Source organism: Ceratotherium simum, chromosome 22 (assembly GCF_057802395.1).
Source record: "Ceratotherium simum simum isolate JZ-2026a chromosome 22, ASM5780239v1, whole genome shotgun sequence".
NCBI classification, from domain to species: Eukaryota; Metazoa; Chordata; class Mammalia; order Perissodactyla; family Rhinocerotidae; genus Ceratotherium; species Ceratotherium simum.
Window position 1 is genome coordinate 44,557,067 of NC_141921.1, and position 24,943 is coordinate 44,582,009.

A 24,943-nucleotide genomic window follows, 5' to 3' on the forward strand; every position below is an offset into this window, starting at 1 on the left:
AGTTTCTCCGAGGTTTGCATATGCCTGGGGATATACAAAGACTTTTCCAGTTATGAATAGTTTTAAGGGAGTGAATTTCTGGGCTACAGTTTCCGTTTGTATTCTCTCCTTGCACGAGGAGATTCTCTTCTCTCTCCTTCATCTCCTTCAAATAGCCTCCTCCCACTAGCCAGAGGACTCTTCAAATGATGCAGTGCCGAGTGTGGCTGTGTGGGGCACCAAACCGAAGGGCTACTGAAATGAGTCTTTTCAAGGAAGGCTTTGTTACTGATAAATGAAAGGACCCTACGACATGGGGCTTCCCTGTCTTTAGTCATATTTCTGTTAACAGTGAAGCATCATGTTAGAAGTGGGGTATACAGGACCTTATGAGGCTCTGAAACCAGATATTTCAGCAAGGTAGGAGTGATGGCAATTTTCTCTTAATCTCGTCTCCTCCATTCCACAAACACTGTCAAATAATGTACTGCTTTTGAGAGAGCGCATAATGAAAGGAGGGCTCTGGGGAAAAAATATTGAATGCTTAAAATGATACTCACACATATACACACATGTTTAGATGTAAGCACTACTCTTCAGCAAGAGGTGATGTGAAAAATATTTCAAAGTGGATGCCAGCCAGTCAGAGTTAACCACAGAGTTGACCTGCTCTTGTCCTCCCTATCTTCAGCTCTGCTCAGTACTCAGGACTCAGTGCAGGGGAGCTCATTACCTTGGAACGAACAGCAACTGTAAACAGCCACAGCTACATGCTAATGACTCTTGTTTTATTTTCCCCCAATACTTTTTTCTAATATGCAGTAAAATGCAGATTTTAAGTTTACATTTTCATAAATTTTGATAAACTTGTTTCACCCTAAACAAGGCATGGAATATTCCCATCATCCCAGAAAGTTCCCCTAAGCTACTTTCCTTTCAAAACTTCCCACCCAGAAGCAACTGCTGTTCTCATTTCTCTCACCATAAATTACTTTTGCTTGTTGTAGAATTTCATATAAATGGAGTCATAAGTATGTCCCTTTTTTGTGTCTGGCTTCTTTTACTCAATATTTAATTTTTGAGATTTTTCCATGATGTACTGTGTATCAGTAGCTCTTTCCTTTGTATTGTTGTGTAGTATTTCATTGTACAAATATACAGTGATTTGTTTACCTATTTCCTTATTGATGAACATTTGAGTTGTTACTAGGCTAATATGAATAAAGCTGTTATGAATAACAACCACAAAGTACAAAGAAGGAAATTATAAAGATAATAACAGAAATTAATGAGGAGAAAAGCATTAGATCTAATTAATCAATTCTTTTTAAAAAAATTCTGATATCTCATTAAAAAATACATTATGGGGGACCAGCCTAGTGGCACAAGCGGTTAAGTGCGCGCGCTCCGCTGCGGTGGCCCGGGGTTCGCCAGTTCGGATCCCGGGCACGCACTGACGCACCGCTTGTCAGGCCATGCTGTAGCCGTGTCCCATATAAAGTGGAGGAAGATGGGCATGGATGTTAGCCCAGATCCAGTCTTCCTCAGCAAAAAGAGGAGGATTGGCGGATGTTAGCTCGGGGCTGATCTTCCTCTCACACACACACACACACACACATATACACACACACACACACACAAATACATTATGACCAACTGGAGTTTGTTCCAGGGAGGCAAGATAGGTTCACTATTAAGAGACTCTGTTAATATCGTATACCATGTTAATAAGTATAAGGAAAAAACCATATCTCCAAAGCTATGATTATCATATGATTATTTCTAAAGTTAGTGTCATATTTAATGGGAACACCCAAGAAACATTTCTACTGAGTTCAGGAAGAAGGCAAGGATGCCTTCTTCCACTATTTCCACTACTTTCACGTTGTATTAGAGGTTCAATGCAATTAGAGGCTTAAGAAGGTAAAGAAGAAGTAAAACTATGTTTATTTGCAAATAACAGCATATCTGGAAAACCTCAGAGAATCAATGATTAAAATCAAATAAAAAATTCAGTCTAGTAGCAGGATATAAAATTAACATACAAAAATCAATACCCTTCATATAATCAAACAGGAAGTAAATGGAGGACACAGTGGCAGGTAAAATCCCATTTATTACAGTTTCATAGTCATTTATCAGATGATATGCTTCTATTCTTACTGCTTTTGGCTTTCCCTAAACCAGTTGTGTTGCCCTTCCGAGGGAATATTTGGCAATGTCTTTAGATATTGTTGATTGTCAAAATGATGTGTGCGTGGGTGCTATGGGCTAGAGGCCAGGGATGCTGCTAAATCCAGCGTAGCCACTGACAGCAAAGAATTATTCAGTTCAAAATGGGAATAGTGCTGCGATTGAGAAGCCGTGTCCTAAACATATCTGACTTTCAGTGCCTGTGCTTAGAATTGTGGGTTGGTAGGGTTTCTATACCTTTAATTAATACATAATAAATTATTCAAGTTTGAGGGTAAACTTAAATTTGAGTCATAACCAAGAATGATAAAAGAAGAATCACTTTTCTTTCGTAATGGACAGTGATGGAAATAGCTTATTTTACATAGCACTGAATAATATACAAAGTTTCGTAGACTTATTTGATGTTCTTAATATTTTTATGAGATAAGTATAATAGGTATTCTTATCCCTATTTAACTGATAAAAGAACTGACCTATTTCCTCTAGGCGTCAGGGACTAAATCACTTAAGATAGATGGATAGTTAGTTGCAGGGTGAGTGCATTGTTCAGTGATCTTACCTGCTTTTTCTTTTCCAGAAGCTCATTTTAATTCCAGCTGAATACTGGAGGGATAGGTCCTGGGCCTGGAAAGTTGATACATAGTCCATATTTTTCTTTAATTGTATCTTATTACCTACAAATAGTGCTTCAAATAGAACTTTCTGCGATGATGGAAATGTTATATAAATTTGTGGTGTTCAGTCTGGTAGCCATTAGCCACATGTGGCTGTTTACATTTACATTAATTAAGATTAAGTGAAATTTAAAATCCAGTTCTCTTCAGTTGAACCAGCCACATTTCAAGCGCCCAGTAGCCCTGCATAATCTTCTAATCAATAGTTCTCAATGGAACTTTAATAAATCAATAGCATTTTTGTTTAGTTTTAAAAATGGAGATTGTCTGAGCCCATCTTAGCTTTTGCCTATTGCTGAGGCTTTGGTCATGGTTACTTAAAGGTTACTTCCCATACCACCTGTGGGAAGGGAGGACATTGCTTTTTAATTTCTTGGTAGGAAGTGAATGAGTGTCCATCCCTATGTTGATATCCCTCAGCCAGTTTCTTTCATTAACACCTTGGCCATTAGCTGGGGTGTATGTTGTTAAGTGCCAGCTCATGGAGTCATTATAGGAATGGAATGCTTGTTAAAGCTGTGGGAGGGCGCATCTCTGGAAGCATCCTACATTGATGTGCTTTCAATCCTCCAATTCCATCTACTCTAATCGCAGCTGTTGGCTTCCACTAGATGTTAAAGTTACCTTCTGTGACCCCTGAGGGAGCTGGAGTTCTTAAAACCTCCCTGCCTCTTTGGGAACCCTTGAAATTCTCCCAACACGTGTGTGTGTGTGTGTGTGTGTGTGTGTAGCAGGAAGGTGTTTCTGACATTTACATTTGGTGCATGGAAAACGGCTTAAGGAGTTCTGTAGTATTGTAGAGTTTTCAGCTATATTGTGGTTTAACTTTTGTTGGTAGAGGAGCCTGGAAAGCTTACTGCTCTTTATTGCAATATATCCATGGGAAAGTGTTTTGCAACTTACAGTTATTTAATGTTGCCTGAAAATTTGGGAAGTGCTTGTTTGTATATTAGAGCCCATCTATATATTTAAAGAGTTAAAGTTTCTCTTGGTTTTCATTCCCAAGTCAGTTTATTTCTTTCATGTTAAAAGAGAAGAAAAATATTCAACGGTTACACATTCTGCCTATCATAAGGTAGCAGGAAGAAAAGGCCCATTTTGCTTTGATGATTTATTTAGAAAGGCTTTAGATGGATTTTTTTCATAAAATAATTTAACTGTGGTTTGAATTTTTCCTGTCATTTCTAGTTTAATATCCTTGCATCACAATTCTACCCTCAATTTATCTTTGTGGTTTAATTAATTTTTTTCTATAACTAAAATGCTGAGATGAAAGCAGTTAAGTTGTAAAGTTGTAGGTTGAAGCAGTCATGAAACAAAAACATATAATATTGGACATTTTCTTCTTTTCGAAACTCCCAATTTTCTGAATAGACAATTATGGAGTTTGTAGCTATATTCTACATGTTATTAGAGTAATATGGATTTAGTTATATCTTTCCCCACCCTTGCCCCTCCAGTTATATTTTGGTTTGCAAAGCAATTGAGGGTATTACTAATGTATTTTTGTTTGTTTGTTTGTTTTCAGAGGGAAGTGTAACATTTCCCATTTTTCTGACATATTTGCTGCTAGAGAGTTTAAAGCCCGAGTGGATTCATTTTTCTACATATTAGGCTACAACCCTGAGACAAGGTAAGTGAGTCATGTGGGCCCACTCAGTGAGAACTTTTGCCTTTCTCACGTGTGTGTGTGTGTGTGTATGTGTTTACACATCTGGGCATATACTAAGAAGATTTTAGAAAACGACTTCAAAATCCTATAGTAAATCTCTTTAGAAGGTGTTGTAATTAATGTCTTTGGTGTCTAAAGCATCTTATTGTTTGTACTTTATTTTTTTAAGAAAAGGAAAAATGAGAAAATTTGGGTTTATAGAGGGCAGGATAAAGCCATATGTTTAGTTGATCTGTGTTTTGAACTTTTGAATTGGCAGATTATTACCTTAATGTACATTCTGTCAAGCCTTCCATGATACCATATTGAAAACACTAGGACATTATGGAAAGTTCGTTGGTTAGTCATTTGTTTTGTTCACTTAATAAAACCCCTGGAACATTCACTGAAGTATATCTTTAGTAAGACCACTGGTATGAGATGGGGACATCCAGTTCTCAACCATCTTCGTAAGATCTATGTAACAGGTAGACTTATTATTTTTTAAATGGAGAGCAAAGAGTCAAAATAATTTAACAGACAGAATTCTTTGTTCATGTCTGTACATAGTTTAACTTAGCACATGGAAGAACTTCTGTAAGAGTACATGCATTCATATTTATCCTGTATCAATCATGTGACTACATGTTTTATTAGAGATTTAAAAAATGTTAGGGCCGGCCCCGTGGCTTGGCGGTTAAGTGCGCGCGCTTCTGCTGGCGGCCCGGGTTCGGATCCTGGGCACGCGCCGGCGCACCCGCTTCTCTGGCCATGCTGAGGCTGCTTCCCACATGCAGCAGCTAGAAGGATGTGCAACTATGACATACAACTATCTACTGGGGCTTTGGGGGAAAAAATAAATAAATAAAATTTTAAAAAATGTTAGCAGGTGATCAAGTAGTCTATGCTTGGGACACACAAGGCATAATCTACAAATATAAGAATTTAGATAGAAATAAAAGATACTTGGCTCAAGGAAGTTAGTGGAAGAACTACATTAAGTGTAATTGCAAGATGGATATTGTTTTAGTGAAAATCTTTTCCTAGAGGATACTGAGAAAATATATGTAAAATTTAGAATGTTGCTGTTTAGACAGTCAACAAAAGGCAACATATTTTTTGTTGTGGTTGTAAGAGGCTGCATAAAGCTCTATTGGGGCATATCTGTTAGTATCTCTCTCTCTATATATATATATACTAGACAACAATAATAGGAGTAATAGTGTAATGGTCACCTTTTTTTCTTTAGAAAACAGTGAATTTGAGCTTTTATTTTTCTTTTCGAAAGTATGCCCTGTTCCAGTGACAAGCTGATGGATGGTAATATTTCAAAAGCATCTTACATTTTGAAATGTTTATTTCACGTATACATTTATTGACTGCGTGCTCATATCTTCCTGTTGCCCAGGTGAACAGTAGAACACTTGAGCTTGAATGTCTGTCTAGTTAGAAGAGTCTGTTATTTCAGTGATGCCATGTTTGTTAAACTATTTTATAAATAGTTGTCATGTTGCACAAGTTAGATTGTATTAGCAAATTGACCAGATAGCTTTTGTGTTTCAAATATTTAGCTCTTGAGTTCATAACAATCAACCAAATTTAGGTTTTACTAGTTTTGGTTATGCATCTGTTTTTGCTAAATGCTTATTAAGAGTGATATATAACTTACCTATGTAAGCTAGAGACTCACAATTTCCTGTCTCATTTTTCATTGTGTGTTGCTGCCAGTCATTCAGAATGATACGTCCCATCAGTTTTGTTTTAAAATTTGGGTTAGGTATGCAACAAAAGGATGTTGTCTCTCACCTGAAAAAGCAACACAAAGAGGTGCCTATACCAGTGTGTTTATAGGATCTGCATCCTGAATCACTTCTTGTAATGCTGTGACCTTCCTAGTTACCATTTGTTCATTTCTGTGCTTTGTGTTCCCATGTCCAGCTTGTGCTTGGTGTATTGTAAGTGCTTGAGGGGTATTGGATGAATTGAAGGGAACAAACATTTGAGCGTCTACTTCAAGTAAAGTTTGTGGCAGATCTCAAACTTCTCACAAAGTGAGTGTAACAGTTTGCAGCAGTGGAGCCAGTGTGGCTTCCTGCCCTAGCTCACTGGTTTCACCGTGGACACCACTTTATATTTCTGAAGTTTGGAGTTGGGTGTACAGTTCCCACAGCTGCTCAAATTATCAAAACAGTGTGTGACTTTTCAGAGTATAGAAAAACAGTGTTTCCTCCACTTGGCTTATTCACACCCCAATCCTTAGAATGCTCAGAGTACATACCTTTGCAGAGTTTACCTCTGTTTCTATCTTTGTTTCAGGTTTGTGGGAGATGGGGCTGTGTGATGAGCTGGTTTCTGGTGTAGTTCTCTCCGTTTGAATGAGGGGGACTAGCATGTAGTCGTGGCTGCATGGTGCTGTATGCTGACTCTTAGTGCCCTGAGTCATTTGGAGAGGAAATGCCAAACTGTTGTAGTAATCCCGTAAGATAGTGCATATATCGCTAAGACCACTGGAAGTTAAAGAATGGTGATTCTGTGACTAGAAACTTTCATGACTTTCTCCTCTCCTTAAATAATGCAGGAACTTTAAGTGAGTAGTTGAAACTGAAGCTTAAGGTGGATTTATTTATTTCTCATAGCAGATTTTCTGATAGTAGTTAAAAGTTGATTTATGTAATTTTCCTTAACTTATTTAGCATATTACCCAGCACTGAGAGGTTGGAATTTTTTTTTTTTATTGATGTCTTAATAGTTTATAACATTGTGAAGTTTTGGTTGTACATTATTGTTTGTCAGTCACCATATACGTGACTCCCTTCATCCCTTGTGCCCACCCCCGACCCCCATTGCCCCTGGTAACCACACTAGTTTTCTCTGTCCATGTGTTGGTTTATATTCCACATATGAGTGAGATCATATGGTGTTCGTCTTTCTCTTTCTGGCTTATCTCACTTAACATAATACCCTCCAGGTTCATCCATGTTGTTGCAAATGGGACGATTTTGTCTTTTTTTATGGCTGAGTAGTACTCCATTGTATATGTATACCACATCTTCTTGATCCAATCATCAGTCAAAGGATACTTGGGTTGCTTCCACTTCTTGGCTATAGTGAATAATGCTGCAATGAACATAGGGGTGCATAAGCCTCTTTGGATTGTTGATTTCAGATTCGTTGGATAGATTCCCAGTAGTGGGATAGCTGGATCATAGGGTATTTCTGTTTTTAATTTTTTGAGGAATCTCTGTACCGTTTTCTATAGAGGCTGCACCAGTTTGCAGTCCCACCAGCTGTGTTTGAGGGTTCCCATTTCTCCACATGAGAGGTTGGAATTTTTAGTCACATTTATTGCATCGGTCCTTTTTTAAAAAAACCCAGTGTTTGGCTACCTTTTTATTTTCCCTCTAACCTGGTTATTATATTTCTGAATGTTGTGTCTTGTCAGTGATCTGGTTCTCCAGAACTTTTTGGTTTTGATGGTATTACTTTATTGAACACAGGTATGATAGTGGAAGCAGACTTTTCTATACTCTTTGGTTCCTTGCCTTTAAAATTTGGGGAGATTGGATTTCTTAGTAATTGGCATGGAATTACTATGGTTATTAGGTATAAATTTATATTTCACTAATTTTTTTCTACCCAGAGTACTGATCATTAATACTAACAACGTATCCACAATAATACAGATCTGTAATCTCTCATCTTCAATTCTGAAATCCGAAAGCTCTGAAAATCAAAAGAATTTACACTAAGCTTGGTGCTGAAACGCATTTGATGGTCACACTTGACCCAAACTGATGTGAGGCTGTGTGTATTCTTAATTTAGTTCTCTTTGTGTGAATTCGCACAACTTGTACTGCAAAAGTACCAGTTTGATAGAATAGGGGTTATTGCTCAAACACTGCTGGGTATTGCAAAAATATAGTATATTTACTATAGTACCTTTCTGAATCCATAAAGTTCTGAATTCTGAAAATTCTCTGACCTTAAGGGTCTTAGCTAAGGGATTGTGACATTGTATTCTTGCTAGCCATGACATGTAAGGAACAGAATTTAATTGGGCAAAAAATTTGGGGGCAGATGCTTCTAGCTTCACGTAGGATACAAGCTATAAGAAGCTGACGAATGAAGAGGCTTGAATCTAATGCTGGCCTAAACTTGAAGCGTTAGGTAATTGGGCTTTGCTTTTGGAGTTTGTTTTGGCATTTCTGTACTCAGGGAGTGTTCACTTTTGCTATATGAACAAGATTCATCCCAAATTTACTTCTGCAGTCAGCGTACTCTGCAACATACTCTGCAAAATGAGAACTCATTATGTTCTCATTTTGTTTGAAGGGTCTGATCCAACATCTGGTTAGAAAGTTAATGAAGTCAGTAAATTTCAGCTCAGAGGTCTTAGTCATAAAGCCAGTTAGACCTTATATACATCTGACCAAAACACCAATATCCTTGGTTGAACTAAAGTAGGTTGGTTTAGCTTATAAATAGAAAGGAGCATGGCAACTTGGTTACATTCATCCCTTTACTGTCCTTAGTTGCTTTTTCATTTGTCCAGTATGCATTGCCATTTTAATCTGACTGCTTGATCCTTTTGTTAAGACTGACAACCTGGAAAGATCTCTCCTCTTGGAGCCAGGCAGCCTGGGTTCTGATCCTGGGCTGCCACTTCATCTTTGTGTCCATGAGTAAGGCTTGTATTTCTTGGACTGTTTCCACCTCAATAAAATGGGGATGGCAAAAGCTACCCTACAGGTAGCTTTTGTAAACTGTCAGGGTTTTTTTTGTTTCTTGGGAATTGTAAAAATAATTATAAATTTTCTTTTGAGGAAAAGGTTGAAAAATATCAAATTGTTTTTTTTTTTTTAAAACCTTGTAAAATGTTAAATCCAAAAGCAAAACATAAACTACTTCCCAAGATGTCTTGATTTTACCAGGTAGACCATTAACCACCTCTGGTGGATTGTGCTGCCATGTGGAAGTCTGAACACTGGGGATTCTTGACTCTGCTTGGAATATTGATTGTAAAATTCTTAGAAAATATATAACAGTTGCTAAAAATGTAAGATAAGTTTCTTCATTGACCCTAATGAAACTGACCCAACAATTACAACGAATAAGTAAGTGGTATTAACGTGAAATAATACATTTCTACAGTCAGAATATTTCAGTGAAAAATCTGAGAGAACCAAAATTGAAAAAAAATTTATTGTGAAAAGTAGATTTGAGCTTTTTATAGCAAATGAGTTTATCCCCTATCAAGCCTGTAGGTTTTATTGAATTTTTAGTTGTCCTTTTTCCTATCTTCCCATACCCCCACCTCAGCAGGTTCAGCCTATTGGCCAATGCCTTTTTTACTGTACTTTCTGACCCTTTCTGGGTGTATACCTTTCATTCCTTGGAAAAATTTTCCTTACCTTTCTGCCTCAGGCCAGTGAGTTGGGAGGGGACGGAAGTAATGGTGAATGGAGTCCCAGTAAGAACAAAAGATTTGATAGTGACCATTTGAGAGGAGGTGCCTTTATCTTTAAATTATTAAGCATGACTTTTCCCAGGGACCAATTCATTTGTTTCTCCTTGCTAAATTAGAGTTCTTTAGGTCCCTAAAGTGCATTTAGGGATGGTGAAGAAAACATTATTTAAAATGTAGCATTTTGTATTGATGCTCACTGTTCTCTCTTTTTCTCTAATGGTGTCTTATAAAATCGTCAGTGGTCTCTTCAGAGGCTTGGCCTGCAGCAATTATATTCTTGGTCCTTTGCTTCTTGAACATAATAAGTCTTCTCTTGCTAATTGGGTAGAAAACAAGTTGAGGGCTCAGATCTGATCTTCTCCTATCTCCTAGGAGAGAATGTTCGTGATCACCTGTGATCACCTGGGCCCTCTCTGCTTTTCTTCTTCTGTGAAGGAGTTTTTTTAGCAGTGCAGTCATGTGTCGCTTAATGAAAGGAATACGTTCTGAGAAATGCGTTGTTAGGAGATTTGTCGTTGTGTGAACATTATAGAGTTAACCTGAATGTGACTGCCTACTACACACCTGAGCTGTATGGTACCAATCTTATGGGACCACTGTTATATATGGGGTCTGTCGTTGACTCTAACATCCTTATGCAGCGCATGACTGGATTGAGGCTTAAGGATATTTATCATTACTTTTAGTAGCAATTATAAACCAAGGTACTTGCAAGAAATTATATTTAATCTCTGCCTGAGACAACAGCAATAATGTTACTAATAATTGCTACAGTTAGTGAGCACTACCTGCCCAGCACTGCTCTGAGTGTTTTACTTGCATAATTCATTTTATTTTACTTTGTTTTAAACAATTTCAACCTTATAGAACAGTTGCAAGTACAGTAGAAGACCTTTTCTTAACTGAACCATTTGAAATATGTTGTCACTATGAGGCTATATCACACTCTAATACTTGATGTATTTCCTATGAACAAGGGCATTTTCTTACATAACGATGGTATAGTCCTCAAAATCAGGAAATTAACAATGAAATATTATTACCATAGAATTCTCAGACTCCACTCAAATTTTATCAGTTTTCCCAGTAAAGACCTTTTTAGCAAAAGGATCCAGTTCAGCATCATGGATTTAGTTGTCATGTCTGTTTAGTCTCCTTCAATCTGGAGCAAGTTCTCAGTCTTTCCTTCACTTCATGAGTTTGGAACTTTTGAAGATTATAGGCAAATTATTTTGTAGACTGTCCCTCAGTTTGCATTTGTGATATTTCCTTATTATTAGATTTTGGTCTTGTATCTTTGACAGGGATAGCACAGAAATCAAGTTTTTTTTTTTTTTTTTCCTGCATCCTATCGGGTGGTACGCAATTCTAGTTTGTCCCACTGCTGGTAATGTTCACTTTTCTCAGTTGAATAAGGTGGTGTCTACCAGGCTTTGCAATTGTAAAATTTCTCTTTTTCCTTTTATGATTAAAGACCATTTTGTGGGAGGTTGCTTTGCAACTATGTTGATATCCTCTTTTTCATCAAACTTTCAATTTATTCATTTATTTGTATCAGGACTAATGGCTTCCTATTTTATTCAGTTGTTTATAATCTGTTATTGTCAGCATTCATTTTGAGGTCACATTGTTCTAGATTTTGGAGAATGATACTTAGAAACCAAGATCTGGTGCTACATGTGCTCATTACTTTGTATCACTGCTCTCAGACTTTCTGAGTGAGTGAGTGTGTGTGTGAGTGTGTGTGTGAGAGAGAGGATACACATTTGTACTTCTGTATTTCTTTATCTGTGTTGTGTATCTGTGAGTTCATACCAAATTCTCCAGTTCTAAACCAATACCACAGGGTTCCTGCTACTTTTTTCCACTTTTCCATATTTATGATTCTCATCCTTAACAGTGAGAAATCTTGTTTCATTATCCTTCATATCTTTACTTTCAATTTCCTATCACTGACTCTGCTCTCTCCTACACATGGATGGGTTTTGACATCTTGAGTTGTATCTGTAGTAGATTTAGCATTTGATATTTCTTACTGTGACCTCAGGGAATCAAATTTGTAACATCGTCTGTTCAGCGTGCTTGGGATAACAACTACTACTGTGTAGTGAATGCTTACTCTGTGCTCGGTCATTTAATTTATTTAATTCCCGTAAAAGCTCAGTGAGTTTGGTGTTATCTTTATCTTATAAATGAGGAAATTGATATTGTATTAAATAACCACCTAGGGCATACAGGTCGTAAACAGGAAATCCGAAGCCTCTTTGACTCCATAGCTTGTGCTCTTAACTTCCGTAATGTCATCATAGATTGATTGATATACAACTTAATTTTCTTTGGGCTGTATTGGAAAATAAGTTCTAGTTTTTCTAATGAAGAAAACGACATGCGCTCACTAGAAAATAACTTGAGAAATACAGAAGTTAATGAAGCAAACTGAAATGATACATAATTCTATAACCTATATTTGTGTTTTTCTTTGAATATACATCTGTGTGGGCATGTATAGGTGTATGAGTATGTATTAAGTTTATAATTAAAATATTGTGGGGGCCGGCCCTGTGGCTTAGCGGTGGAGGGCGCGGACTCCACTACTGGCGACCCAGGTTCGGATCCCGGGTGCGCACCAACGCACCACTTCTCCGGCCATGCTGAGGCGGCGTCCCACATACAGCAACTAGAAGGATGTGCAGCTACCACATACAACTATCTACAGGGGCTTTGGGGAGAAAAAGGGGAAAAAAAGGAGGAGGACTGGCAATAGATGTTAGCTCAGGGCTGGTCTTCCTCAGCAAAAAAGAGGAGGATTGGCATGAGTGTTAGCTCAGGGCTGATCTTCTTCACACACACACAAAATAAATAAATAAAATATCGTTTATACATAATATACATATAATCATGCATTCCTTTATTAGTCCATCTTGTATTATGAACATAATACCTTGTCATTAAACGTTTATAAAAATATTTGTAGGTGGCTGGCCCCGTGGCTTAGCAGTTAGGTGCGCATGCTCCGCTGCTGGCGGCCTTTGGTTTTAACACCCAGCAGGTACAGGAGATGAGGCCTTGATCTCAAGGAGTTGGGGAGTTGGAACTGAGAGCACCGTACAAAGTTAGGTCCATCAAAGGTCTATTCTTTTGGTGAAAGGATGAACTAGGTAACATATCTGGAACTACAGAGGGAAGTGACAGGGAAACCTGTTTGGGATTGGGACTCTGGACCCAAAAGAGAAGAGGAAGAATACAGGGAGAATTCTCCTTTTTTTATTTTTATTTTTTATTATTTTATTGTTTTGAGGAAGATTGGCCCTGAGCTAATATCTGTTGCCAATCTGCCTCCTTTTCTCCTTTTTTCTCCCCAAAGGCCCAGTAGATAGTTGTATGTCATAGTTGTACATCCTTCTAGTTGCTCTATGTGGGATGCGGCCTCAGCATGGCTTGATGAGCAGTGAGTAGGTCCGCACCCAGGATCTGAACTGGTGAACCCCGGGCCGCTGAAGTGGAGCGCGTGAACTTAACTGCTACGCCACCAGGCCGGCCCCCGAGAATTCTCCTTTTAGTTCATAACTTTGGGCCTTGCCCCCATGACAGTTGGGGCTTGAATTTACACGCTTGAAAAATATGAGAACTCCAGGATGAGAAGATAATATAAAAAGAGGTCTTGTGCCAGTGAGCCACCCAGGACACCTGACAGAAGTATATGTAAAAATTTTTTTGGATGGTCACGCCCTCTTTCAAGAACCTATAGGATGTCTACAGATAAAGTATCTTTGAATGCTGAGCTTGCTGTCACAAGTTACAAAATGTTGCCATTAACTCGAGTCAGATAAAATAACAGATGAGAAACACACCTAAGATCTTCAAAACTAGAGCTATCAGAAAGAGACTATAGAGCCGGCCCCGTGGCTTAGTGGTTAAGTGCGTGCGCTCCGCTGCTGGCGGCCCGGGTTCAGATCCCGGGCGCGCACTGACGCACCGCTTGTCCGGCCATGCTGAGGCCGCGTCCCACATACAGCAACTAGAAGGATGTGCAGCTATGACATACAACTATCTACTGGGGCTTTGGGGGAAAAAATAAATAAAAAAAAATTAAAAAAAAAACAAAGAAAGAGACTATACGACAGACTTAATAGATAAAATAGACTTTTACTTCTCTAAAAAATGGACTCTAACAAAATAGAATTTTACTTCTCTCACATGGAAGCAAAGTTTGAAGGGAAACAATCCTAGGCTGGTCTGGGGCTCCACTACCATCAGGGACCCACCCTCTGCTGTCCTTAATTTCAGCTGCTACCTTGTGCTTAAGGTGACAGTGGAATGGTAGCCAAAGAGGAAGTGGGTAAAAATGCATGCCTTCTTTCTTTAAAGCCAGTTTTCATAATTTGTGCAGGGCACTCCTTTTCTTCTCAATAGACCAAAAAGAAAAAAAAATTAGACTCACACTTTACAGGTGAATTCTACCTGTGTTCCAGAGAAGAGAGAAAGATGATGTAAGTTCCCTGAGTCAGTTTAAGAGGCCAGTAAAACCTTTATACCAAAACCAGATAAAAAGTAAAATTTATAGGTCAGTCTTAAGAACATGCATGTAAAACGTTTAAATAAAATATTAGAAAATGGAGTCTGTTAAAGCATTAAAAATATACTTGTCCACGTTGTTCATAGGGTGTAAGAATGGTTTAATAATAATTTAAATGTTAACATATTTTATCACTTGAACATATTGAAGAAGAAAAAATATACAATCATCTTGATGTAGAAAAAGTACTTGATAAAATTCCACACTTATTCAGTATTGGGGGGAAAACTCGTAGCAAATTAGCTGTAGAATGAAACTTCCTTATTCTGACAAGAATGCTTACCAAAAACCTACAGCAAGTGCCATACTTAAGGGCAGAGTGTTGGAAGTATTCTCTCTAAAATCAGAAACAATATAAGGATTCCCCTGTCCCTTAAGACATGGAAAAGAAAATATGTGAGAATTGGGAATGAAGAAATGAACCTTTATTAGTACGATGTAATAATTTTTACCATAGAAAATCTGAGAAAATGTGAACAAATTGTTAGAACTGATAAGATAAATCATTATGCTTGCTGGATGTAACATCAATATATATAAAACTCCATTCTATTTCCATATACTAGGAACAATTAGAAAATAAAATTTAAACTATTTCTGAAAGCTTCCCTTCTCTTGGTGTGAAGTTAGTACTAATTAAAAGTCAAATAGATGGACCGGCCCCGTGGCTTAGCGGTTAAGTTTGCGCGCTCCGCTGCTGGCGGCCCGGGTTCGGACCCCGGATGCGCACCGATGCACTGCTTCTCTGGCCATGCTGAGGCGGCGTCCCACATACAGCAACTAGAAGGATGCGCAGCTATGACATACAACTATCTACTGGGGCTTTGGGGGAAAAAATAATAAAATTATAAAAAAAAAAAGTCAAAGAGAATATCTTTTTTGCAACAAGTGTTTTTTTCCTAGAGTTTCCTATTAAGTTTTCATTGCTGTTTTTGCTTTACAATTTCTTGTTAGTAAATAAAACATTTTAGACATTTTTCTATTTCTGGCAAGTAGTAAACTCTTTAAAATAAAACCTAGGACACTTCCATACTGCAGCTTACTGTACCTTTGATAAACATAAATTTTCTACTCACTAAAAAATAAGTATTATAGTTTTTGTTTAATAAACATTTTTTTTTTTTTCCTCCCCCAAAGCCCCAGTAGATAGTTGTATGTCATAGCTGCACATCCTTCTAGTTGCTGTATGTGGGATGTGGCCTCAGCATGGCTGGACAAGCGGTGTGTCGGTGCACGCCTGGGATCCGAACCCCGGGCCGCCAGCAGCAGAGCGCGCGCACTTAACCTCTAAGCCACGGGGTCGGCCCATAATAAACATTTTTAATTTTAGAAAGAATCCAGTACAGTATACTATCCAGAATTAGTATAGTATATTCAGTTCACCTGCTCAGCTCCCTTTTAATCTATTCAGAAGTGTTAATCCCTCACCTGTTGTTCAATAGGCATTCCTTGGAGGAGAGAGGGAGGTCTAGGATCCAGAGACAATGTAGATGTACTTGGGATCACAGGACTTCTGGGATGACATAGCGATACGCCATAGAAGGAAACACTAGGGCACCCCGTGTGCAAGGTGTATATGCATATCCCTGCAGGCAGCCAGATAACAGGTTAGGGAAATGTGGCAGGAGTGAGGTCTAGGCAGGTAGTCAGCAGCAGTAAGGAGGTGTCTAGTGTTCAGGGCAACCAGAGGAAAAAACAAGGCCCAGGTGTTAGAGGCCCATAAATACCGAGTAGAGTTCCAGGGTGTCCTCAGTGTAAGATACGGCTTGGTCAGTGGAAACAGAGCACATTTCTAGAATTGGATTTTATGGTTAAAGGTGCACATTGGCTTATTTAATTATCAAGCCACTAGGTTTCAGGGCTCCTTGATTTTTATTGACGAGGAAGAGGACTAATCTCATATTCTGAGGTTGGACTGACTTTGGAGCTGGGTATTAAGTGGATTCAGGGGATCTGAGTAGTATGGAAGCAGGTAGCCAGGCAGGTCACTCATTGCCACTGGCGTGGTCCATTCTCCAGATTCCATGAGGACTGATGATTAAAGGCTAGTATAAGTATTTTTTGTTTTATATATTTTTAAATTTTCAGTTTGGAATTTTATATACATAACGTAAAGAAGAGTTATGAAGTTAGTACCTAGAACTCTCATACATCTTTCACTCAATTCACCAGTTGTTAACATTTTGTAATATTTGCTTTATTATTTTATTTTATTGATTTTATATTATATACTAATTGTCTTTTTAACTTTATTACAGATTTGCTTTACTATCTCCATTTTTGCCATAGTATTCTCTATATTTGCCATCTTTGCTTCCTTATTTTCTCTATAGTATTTTGCTTTCCTGAATCATTTGGGAATTAATTGCAGACATCAAGGTTCTTTCCCCCTAAATATTTCAATGTGTATTTCCCAAGAACAAGGACATTGTCTTACATACCATGGTATGGTTATCAAAATCAGGAGAGATGACAATGGTATAGTACCATATAGTCTATATTCAAATATTTGCCAGTTTCTCTGATATTGAACTTCATAATAATTTTCCTCCATTATCATGCAATGACATTTGGTTGTTGTATCTCTTTGATATCCTTTGACTTTGTTTTCATAACGTGTTTCTTAGCCTTTTTTGATTTTTCATGGCATTGACATTTTTGAAGAATAGAAGCCAGTTTTGTCAAATATTCTTCAATTTGAGTTTGTTCGATGTTTCCTCATGATTAAATTTAGGTTATGTAATTTTTGGCCAAGGAATACTATATAAGCTTCTCAGTGCATCACTTGTATTTTTTTTGAGTTGCTACAAACTAAGAGGGTTGGCATATGATTTCCCTCATGTGGAAGATAAACACATAGATGAGGTGAACTGATTAGTGGTTACCAGAGGAGAAACGAGTGAGGGGGTGGGTGAAAGGGATAAAGGGGCACATGTGTATAATGACGGATAAAAACTAGACTATTGGTTGTGAACACGATGCAGTCTATAGAGAAACTGAAATATAATAATGTACACTTGAAATTTACACAGGGTTATAAGCCAATATGACCTCAATGAAAAAATAAAGTAAAATAAGAGGGTTAGGTGGTTCCAGTAAAGATGACTGATACTATCCTTGCCGCCAAAGAGCTTAACATCTATTAAGAGAAGTGAGGTACCCCAGAAAAAGCTGTGATTAGTAATGGTGCAGCAAGAGGAAAACAAAATTCTCTGAGGTTTCCAGGCTGCTCCCAGTAGGGAGGTATCTGCAGGGGAGCTGGTTGGAATTGTGGTAGAGTGGATGAATTCTCCATGCAAAAGAGGATGAAAGAGAAGAGGTCTCAAGATTGAGCCCTGGGGTGTGCTGCCACTGAGGGGTGACAGGAGAACAGGAATCTGTCCAAGTGGTACGTAAGGACAGCTGTGAGATGACAGTGTTAGGAAAGACAATGAAGAGGATGTTGAAATAGGCTGGGGTTGCTCCTGGGATCCAGTATTACAGAAAAAAGGCCATAGGATGTTGGTAACTTGCCCTTAGTGTCACTGAGGCCATTTTGTGGGACCAAAATTATAGTCCACGTTTCTTGACTTGCTATCACAACAACTGTTTTTATGCTGTGTTCTGTGGAACAGTTTTGTGGTTTTTCAGAGTAATGATGAATTTATTAAATTATTATTTTATATTGATTTCTCCAGGTGACCATTTTCTATGTGAAAGGGTTTTGTAGTTTTTTTAAAAATGCACTTTTGAAGGAAATACTTTGGTGGTCTTATTCATGCTATTTGGCTAATTCAATTGCTCTTGTGTTTAGAAAGTCTTTTTGTCTAGACTGTTTCTAGTCACATACTTCTGGAGACATGTTATCTTACATACCAATAGGGAAAATGGTCTTCAAAGCTGTATATACTTGCTTCATGTGCTGGGTCAAACGTAAAACTTAAGTGTATTTGGCATTTCTTATGTTATGTAAATTACATTTTTAGCACTGTGCGAGTTTTTTATTTAATCATAGTCTCAGAGTTTAGTTTATTTGATAGCAGAAACAGGAGTACTAAGGAAATGGAATGGCAGCCGCATTTACTTTAGAAATCTTGAGGACACTGAGTACTCTTTTAAGCAGGTTTTAATTTTTTCACACTCCATTATATTTGTGGGAAACAGAATTGCACTGCTCTTTCCTACTCTATCTTGTCCTTTTTAAATTTTGGGGAGTCTCAAGGTCTTCCTTTTCCTTTTTAATTGTAGTTAAGTAATGATATATAGAATCATCTCTTAGTTTGCAAATGGAAACTAAGCCTACATGCACACCCAGAACTAGGATTTCGTACATAGCTGACAGCCCAGTATGTCCTTTGTTGGAGGGGGAGTTTGGGGGAGTGGGCATGAAAGTGTTCTTAAGGATTTTGGCAGAAAACGTCTTGGTGCTGGTACTGTGAGCAATATGAATGCTTTGTAGTGCTCAGTATGACTAGGATCGGGTGGCCTTTCTTATGTGGCTTTAGAAATCTTTTTTGTAAATTTTAAGTGAATTTAGGTTTATGGGGAATGTTATAAAGAGTTGCCTAGAGTTTTGAATCAGGAGACCTCAACTGAGGTTTTTAGTTGCTGGGGTATTTGTGGCAGGGTGTTCGTGACCTCTTGATTTGAACCCTCCTGCCCTTCTTATTGTTAGAAGTACATTCTTCAAGCTAGACATACCTGATGGTTAGTATCACTTTAGGAAATGTTTTTATTTATAACTTAGGCAATTTTAGAACTTTTTATCTAATAGAGATGAAGCTCTTTGCATAAAATACAATATTCTTTAGATGCTCTGCTTGCTATCATCTACACTGCGCTTGTAGCTGTGACAGTTTGTGTGGCCTTTTTCTAAGTGTTTAAAGTTTTCAAAAAGAAATTTGTAGTGTTGCTCCCCTTAAGTAGTCACTACTATGTTTTTAAATGTGCTGCAGTATTTCTGTTAATTAGTCTTATATGTAGTCATTCATATCTGTGTCTTTTGATTCTATTTCTTCTTGAAGATCTTGCTTTTTAAAACCACAATTTATATTAAAAAAAAAAAAGAGAGACAAGACAAAACTTGCTGTTGTCTTGACAGAGCAGGGCATTTATCTGAAGCCTCTAGATGGCTGATGGCTCGGCTTGCCGAGTTCCCTGGTGTTGGCTGTCTTGGATCCCCCTTCTAAGGCCCCACTTCCCTGCACACTAGCTTGGTATGCAGGGAGAAGCTGCAGAGTCTGTTGGCTGGGCTTTATTTACGGAAACAGCAGGGTTGAGATGGATTGCGTTGAGAGACAGTGTATGGATGAGGGAGGGTCACAGCACATGCTCAGTCCTGTCAGTGCGAGGGGAAGTTTCTGCGTTCTGCGTGAAGGCTTAGGTCATAGCACAAGCTCAGTGAAAGCTCTGTGAGGTCTCTCAGACTGCATGTGCCTCCATTTTGAGTTGTTAAAGAGTAGAAGAGGGCAGAGTTTTACCAGTAAGTAGAGGTTCAGGGATTCAGCTAGACTCACCAGAGCCTCTGTTAGTCATGGATGATCCATTCAGCCCCTGCAGGTAGGCTATCTTCCTCTGGCCTCACCGAAACAGTGACGGTTTTTGCTGCTCTTTCTCACTTCTGAAGATGTTTATGAATCATTTCATCATTCACAGTGCATGATCCTGAGAGCCTTTAATTCAGCCCTGGCTGGTCATGTAGGTGGTGTTGCGAAGCGTGAAATCAAAGCTGAGAATGCGGTCTACCCAGAGGTGCATTAAGCAAATAGAGAGTATTGTGGGTCCCTCTGTCCCTGTCCTCTTCCCTCTCCCTCACCCCTTCCTCTCCGGGTGTGGTTCTAACCTGAGTCTTGCTGGGTGCCTGGTGCTGAGCTTGTTGGCCTCCGCACACCTGCAGAGCAAACCTGCAGGCTGCTTGCTTGCCGTGTGGCTGGTAGGGAATGCCTGGGCCCGAGAGCAGCTCTGTTTGGATGTTTTAGGAAGGGTGTTAGGTGGGCAGCTATTGGTTGCTTTGAAGGTGGGTGGAACTTGTTTTGATTGAGAGCCTGTTTGCCAGAGCAAATTATAATTCTTGTGATCTTGTTCTGAAGTCTGAAAATGAAATAGTGCATATGTTTTGACATATGCAGGAAACAGTTGTGGATTATGGTTGCAGCAATATCACCTTAAAATAGTTTTTTTCAGAAATGAAAGGTTATGTCACACCATTTTGTATTGTTTCAAAAGGAAGTATCCATTCTTTCTTTTGGAGTTTATGGAAAATTTCTTGGCAATTAAAAAACATTGTACATAGTGATTTTATGTTAGAAGTTGAAGTTCCAGGTATTTTGTTTATTTATTTTGTTTATTTTAGCAGAAGATGGCATTTGTTGTGTATGTGTATTTTTTTGTGTGACTTGAAAATTCTGTAAAGGAGAGGTGTAAAAAGAGGAGTTGATGCCTGAGAAGGTGGAGGCATTGGCAAGGCCAGGTTTTGTGCCCACTGCTTGATGGGACTGGACACTAGTCTTTTCTGTGAGGGGAAGTTAATGCTTTTTGTGTGTCCTGTTTGCAGACAGGGCTCAGACAGGTGGCTTTTACCATGGTTAACTGAGGGAGCCAGTCATAGTAAGCAGATTTATGGCAAGTTGAATTCTTACCCAAGTAGATATGAAGTTTTTGAATTATATTAGTTGTTCCTCTTTGTTTCCTCTCCCCTTTTTTCTTCTGATGAAAGTTGGAAAAAATTTTGAAGTGACACTTAAGTTTTGTGCATTTGTGAGGAAGAAAGGAAGCATACAATGTAGAAGAATGTACAACTGAAAAACTCCCATAGGATAGGGAAGAAATTTACTATACATTGATGATACAGGGAGAAATTCTTCATGGAAGCTCTTTGTTGTATAATATGAATATGGAGCTGTGCATGGTCAACTCTTATCAGAGGAGGCCCCTGATTTTGGTGGAAAGTTTTTAGGAAGGCTAATAGTGAATTCTAGTCACTGAAAATACTACTGAAGTATATAATGTGGCTTCCAAGAGGTTCAATTTTGGGATTGCAATTAAGGAGACGAATTATACAGGGATAATTTAGAGTTAGTGCCTTTATTATTTATGTTGTGTTGCTTCGGGAACTTGTCTTATTTCACTCCATTTGGAAGCACATTTACTCTTCCTTTCTGCTTCTCTCTTGTAAGTCTAAAATTACCCTTTCTCGACAAGAGGAGCTGGATGCTGCAGTATTTGCTGGTCATTCACATGTGGGATCCTTGTAGGACTAAAGTTTCAGACTCATTTCAGTGAACCCATTGTTCGATTCAGGAGAATGTTAGGAAAACAGTTGTGGAACTGCCTTTCTGTTCTAGGATCTTTAATTCTTCTTAAACTTTTTTTACATTTAGGAAGTAAAATGTGAACAAGAAGCTATACTTGTAGCTGAATCAGTTCTGGTAAAGTTCTTCCCACTTGTCTGGCTGGCCTGGCCTGGCCTAATATAAATGTGCATTTGTGGAGCTTGTGTTCAGCCACCTGTTTAGATGGCAAGGACTTGTAGTTACTACTGTGATCCATGGAAACCTGTTGTTGTTAAGAGTCGAATTTCCGTGTTTCAAATCCAATAAAGTAAGTCACTAAAGCTATTTTTTGTGTGATATGCATTTGTTCTATGTTTTCCTGTCTTGGGAAAATATTTTTGGAATGTTATTTCCTGACCAGCCATCTCCTGCTGTAGGGCCTCTATGCTTGCCTGGTGGTGGTAGTGGTGAAGGAACAGCACGTGGGAAGGTATTCTCTTGGTTGGTGAGGTTGTCTAGGGTCTGTGTAGCTTGGACATTGAGAAGATGCCAGTTAGTTTCATTTTGGTTTATTGCTCCCCTCCTGTTGTACTTCCGAGTATCAGGAAATGTTGGTGAATATAGATAGTGTGAGTTTCCAAAGGAATATAAAAGTAAAAGTTGACCAAAATATTATCCTGTTATTAGCTTTTCTTGTCATTATATTAGACTCTTGAATCAGAATCTATTTAAAATGTTCCTTTGTCGACATAAATTTTGCAGTCTGTGAATCTGCTCATAATATAGCTCTGCTTTTGGCTACTTCCTAAATTCTTGTCTGGTTTGTTAGCTTATGAATTGGAAGACTCTGATACACCCCAGACCTGATGCTCACCATGTCTGTGATTCTCCAGTTGTTTATTATTCCTGATCTTTTTTCCTTCTGAATTAATTTTTCCTTTTCCATTTTACTTTTTGGTCATTACTGAACCGAGTTGTCTTTCCACCAGAGAGGCATTCATTCTAAAGCTATAAAACAAATGTCTAACAGAATGAGAGAGAAAATAGAAAATACAGGCTAAAGGGAGACTTGAAATTATGTGTGCATTCATGAGTCTCCTCCCAAACTGATAATCATCTGTGTTGGGCAGTTTCTGATGGGGGAGGGTACAGGTTCTTGAACATATCTTTAAAGCAGATCTGAAATAAAACTAATCTAGTCTCATGTTGTATCCTCTATGATATTTTGGGTCTAAGCTAAAACAGTTCATTTTAATTCAGTTGGGATACTTAGACATTATTTGTATCCAAGTTCTTTGAACTCTACATTTATTTGCCTAATTGATTGTCTTCTCTATTGGACTTTAAGCTTCTGGGGCACGGATCATGTCTGTTCTTGTAGCCTCAGTTTCCAGTAGAGTGCGTGACAAATGGGCCTCCAGCATAAATACATTGAATAAATGTATGGCATCTATGGTAAGAGAAAAGATTAGATTTGGAGCTAGATGGTATGGTTCAAATTCCACCTAATAAGTGACACTGGACAAGCTGTAACGTTGGATAAGTTCCTTCTCTCCTCTGAACCTCAGTTTTCTCATTGGTCCTATGGAGATAAATACTGTTTCTCACAGTTGTTATAAAGATGGAATGAAAACAGTATGAAAGTGCTTGGCACATAGTGCTCAGTGCATTATTGTTATTAATTCAAAGGCTAAGTCTACAATCGCATGTAGGTATGGTTATCTCAACAACATCCGTATTTTTTGGTCGACCTATTCAACTAAGACAATATTAGGAATTGTGTTAGAAATTATGGTAATTAAATTAGTGACCAGTATGTTTAGCCACCATTTACTGATCTCCTTTCTTCTTATGCTCTTTGATTGTTTATATTTTTCTCTACTCGTTTTGAATTTTTTTTTAAAGAAGTTTTACTTCCATGTCATGTAACATTTGGTGTGTTCAGCATTAAACATTGTTTTTTTCTTACCATTTTCTCTAATATAGCAGGAGGGATGTATGTGTGTTAATGCTTGTGTTGCCATCACCACCGCTGCTGCCCCCTCTGCGTCCTCCTCCTTCTCCTCCCATGTTCACACCACTACAGTAAAGAGGAATAAGGTGATGGTCGTATTTTTTATGGCATTTCCCAGAGAATCCCGGTGGGAACAAAGAGACATTTAGACGTGCACTGTAGACGTTATTACTTGGTCCAAAGTCCCTCTTTTTCTGGGGACACTACATTCCTGTTTGATTTCAGTGTGCAGAAATCCAGCAACATTTTTGGTCTGGAGATCGGCTTAATCTTCAAATACTGCTGCTTTATAAACTATTTCAATCACAGTGGGGTTTAAAAAGTGTTTGTTTTATAAAGCGTCATCTATGTGTTCGTGCAGCTCTGTGTTGGGCTGTGGTCCTTATAGCCGTTTCCTTCTTTACAGCAGGTGACAACAGTAAAACCCACGAGGAGCCTGAGGTGGGATGGCGTCATAGGCCATGGGCAGATATGTAGCATGTTACTGCATGACATGCAGACAAACAGAAGTCAGACAAATAAGAAGTTTAAACAGTGGAGCAAGGTCATTGTATTGCTTTGAAACTAGATCCTTTCTATGATGTAATCTATGCAGAAATAGAAGTATAATGATGTACACCTGAAATTTATACAGTGTTATAAACCAATGTTACTGCAATAAACAAACAAACAATAAATAAATACATTCGAGTTAGAAAAAAAAGAAACTAGATCCTTTCTCACACGTTCAAAAAAAATTTTTTTTACCACTTTTTTTCTTATGTTACATGTTATTGTGTAACAATAAGACCATATTTACTGCATCTAATTGTCAGCATGGAAATTTATTCCTCAGCCAGTGCCTACATTCTTAGTTCTGAACTTTGAATTATATTTAGGGGGACCCTGTGGAAGGAGAGCTGCTTCTGTGGCCTAGACTCCTCTGTAATTAACTCACTGACCCCTTGAAAGAGCACCTTTATCTCCCCATGCCTTGGTTTGTTCTGTTAAGCTAGAAGATTGGATCAGATGGTCTCCAAGGAACCTTCCCTCAGAGAAAAGTTAGAATGGTATGATTTTGGATTTTGGATGAATTCCTGTCTTGACCTTTGCATTTGTGTTTGAATTTGAAACATTAACTCTTTCACCTATTGACT

General features: G+C 38.3%; 1 protein-coding gene across 6 annotated transcripts in view; it reads left to right on the forward strand.

Annotated features, from left to right (window-relative positions):
• The window catches only part of RERE (arginine-glutamic acid dipeptide repeats), a 420,402-nt gene that overhangs the window by 250,874 nt on the left and 144,585 nt on the right, over nucleotides 1–24,943 (forward strand). For 5 of the 6 annotated variants that reach the window (XM_087446871.1, XM_087446872.1, XM_004425543.3 and 2 more), the window contains one exon: nucleotides 4,378–4,482. The exons of the other annotated variant lie outside the window; for it this stretch is intronic. In XM_087446871.1, coding sequence (XP_087302997.1) covers nucleotides 4,378–4,482 — 105 coding nt within the window. The remainder of the gene's footprint in view (nucleotides 1–4,377; nucleotides 4,483–24,943) is intronic. 6 annotated transcript variants of the gene reach the window in all.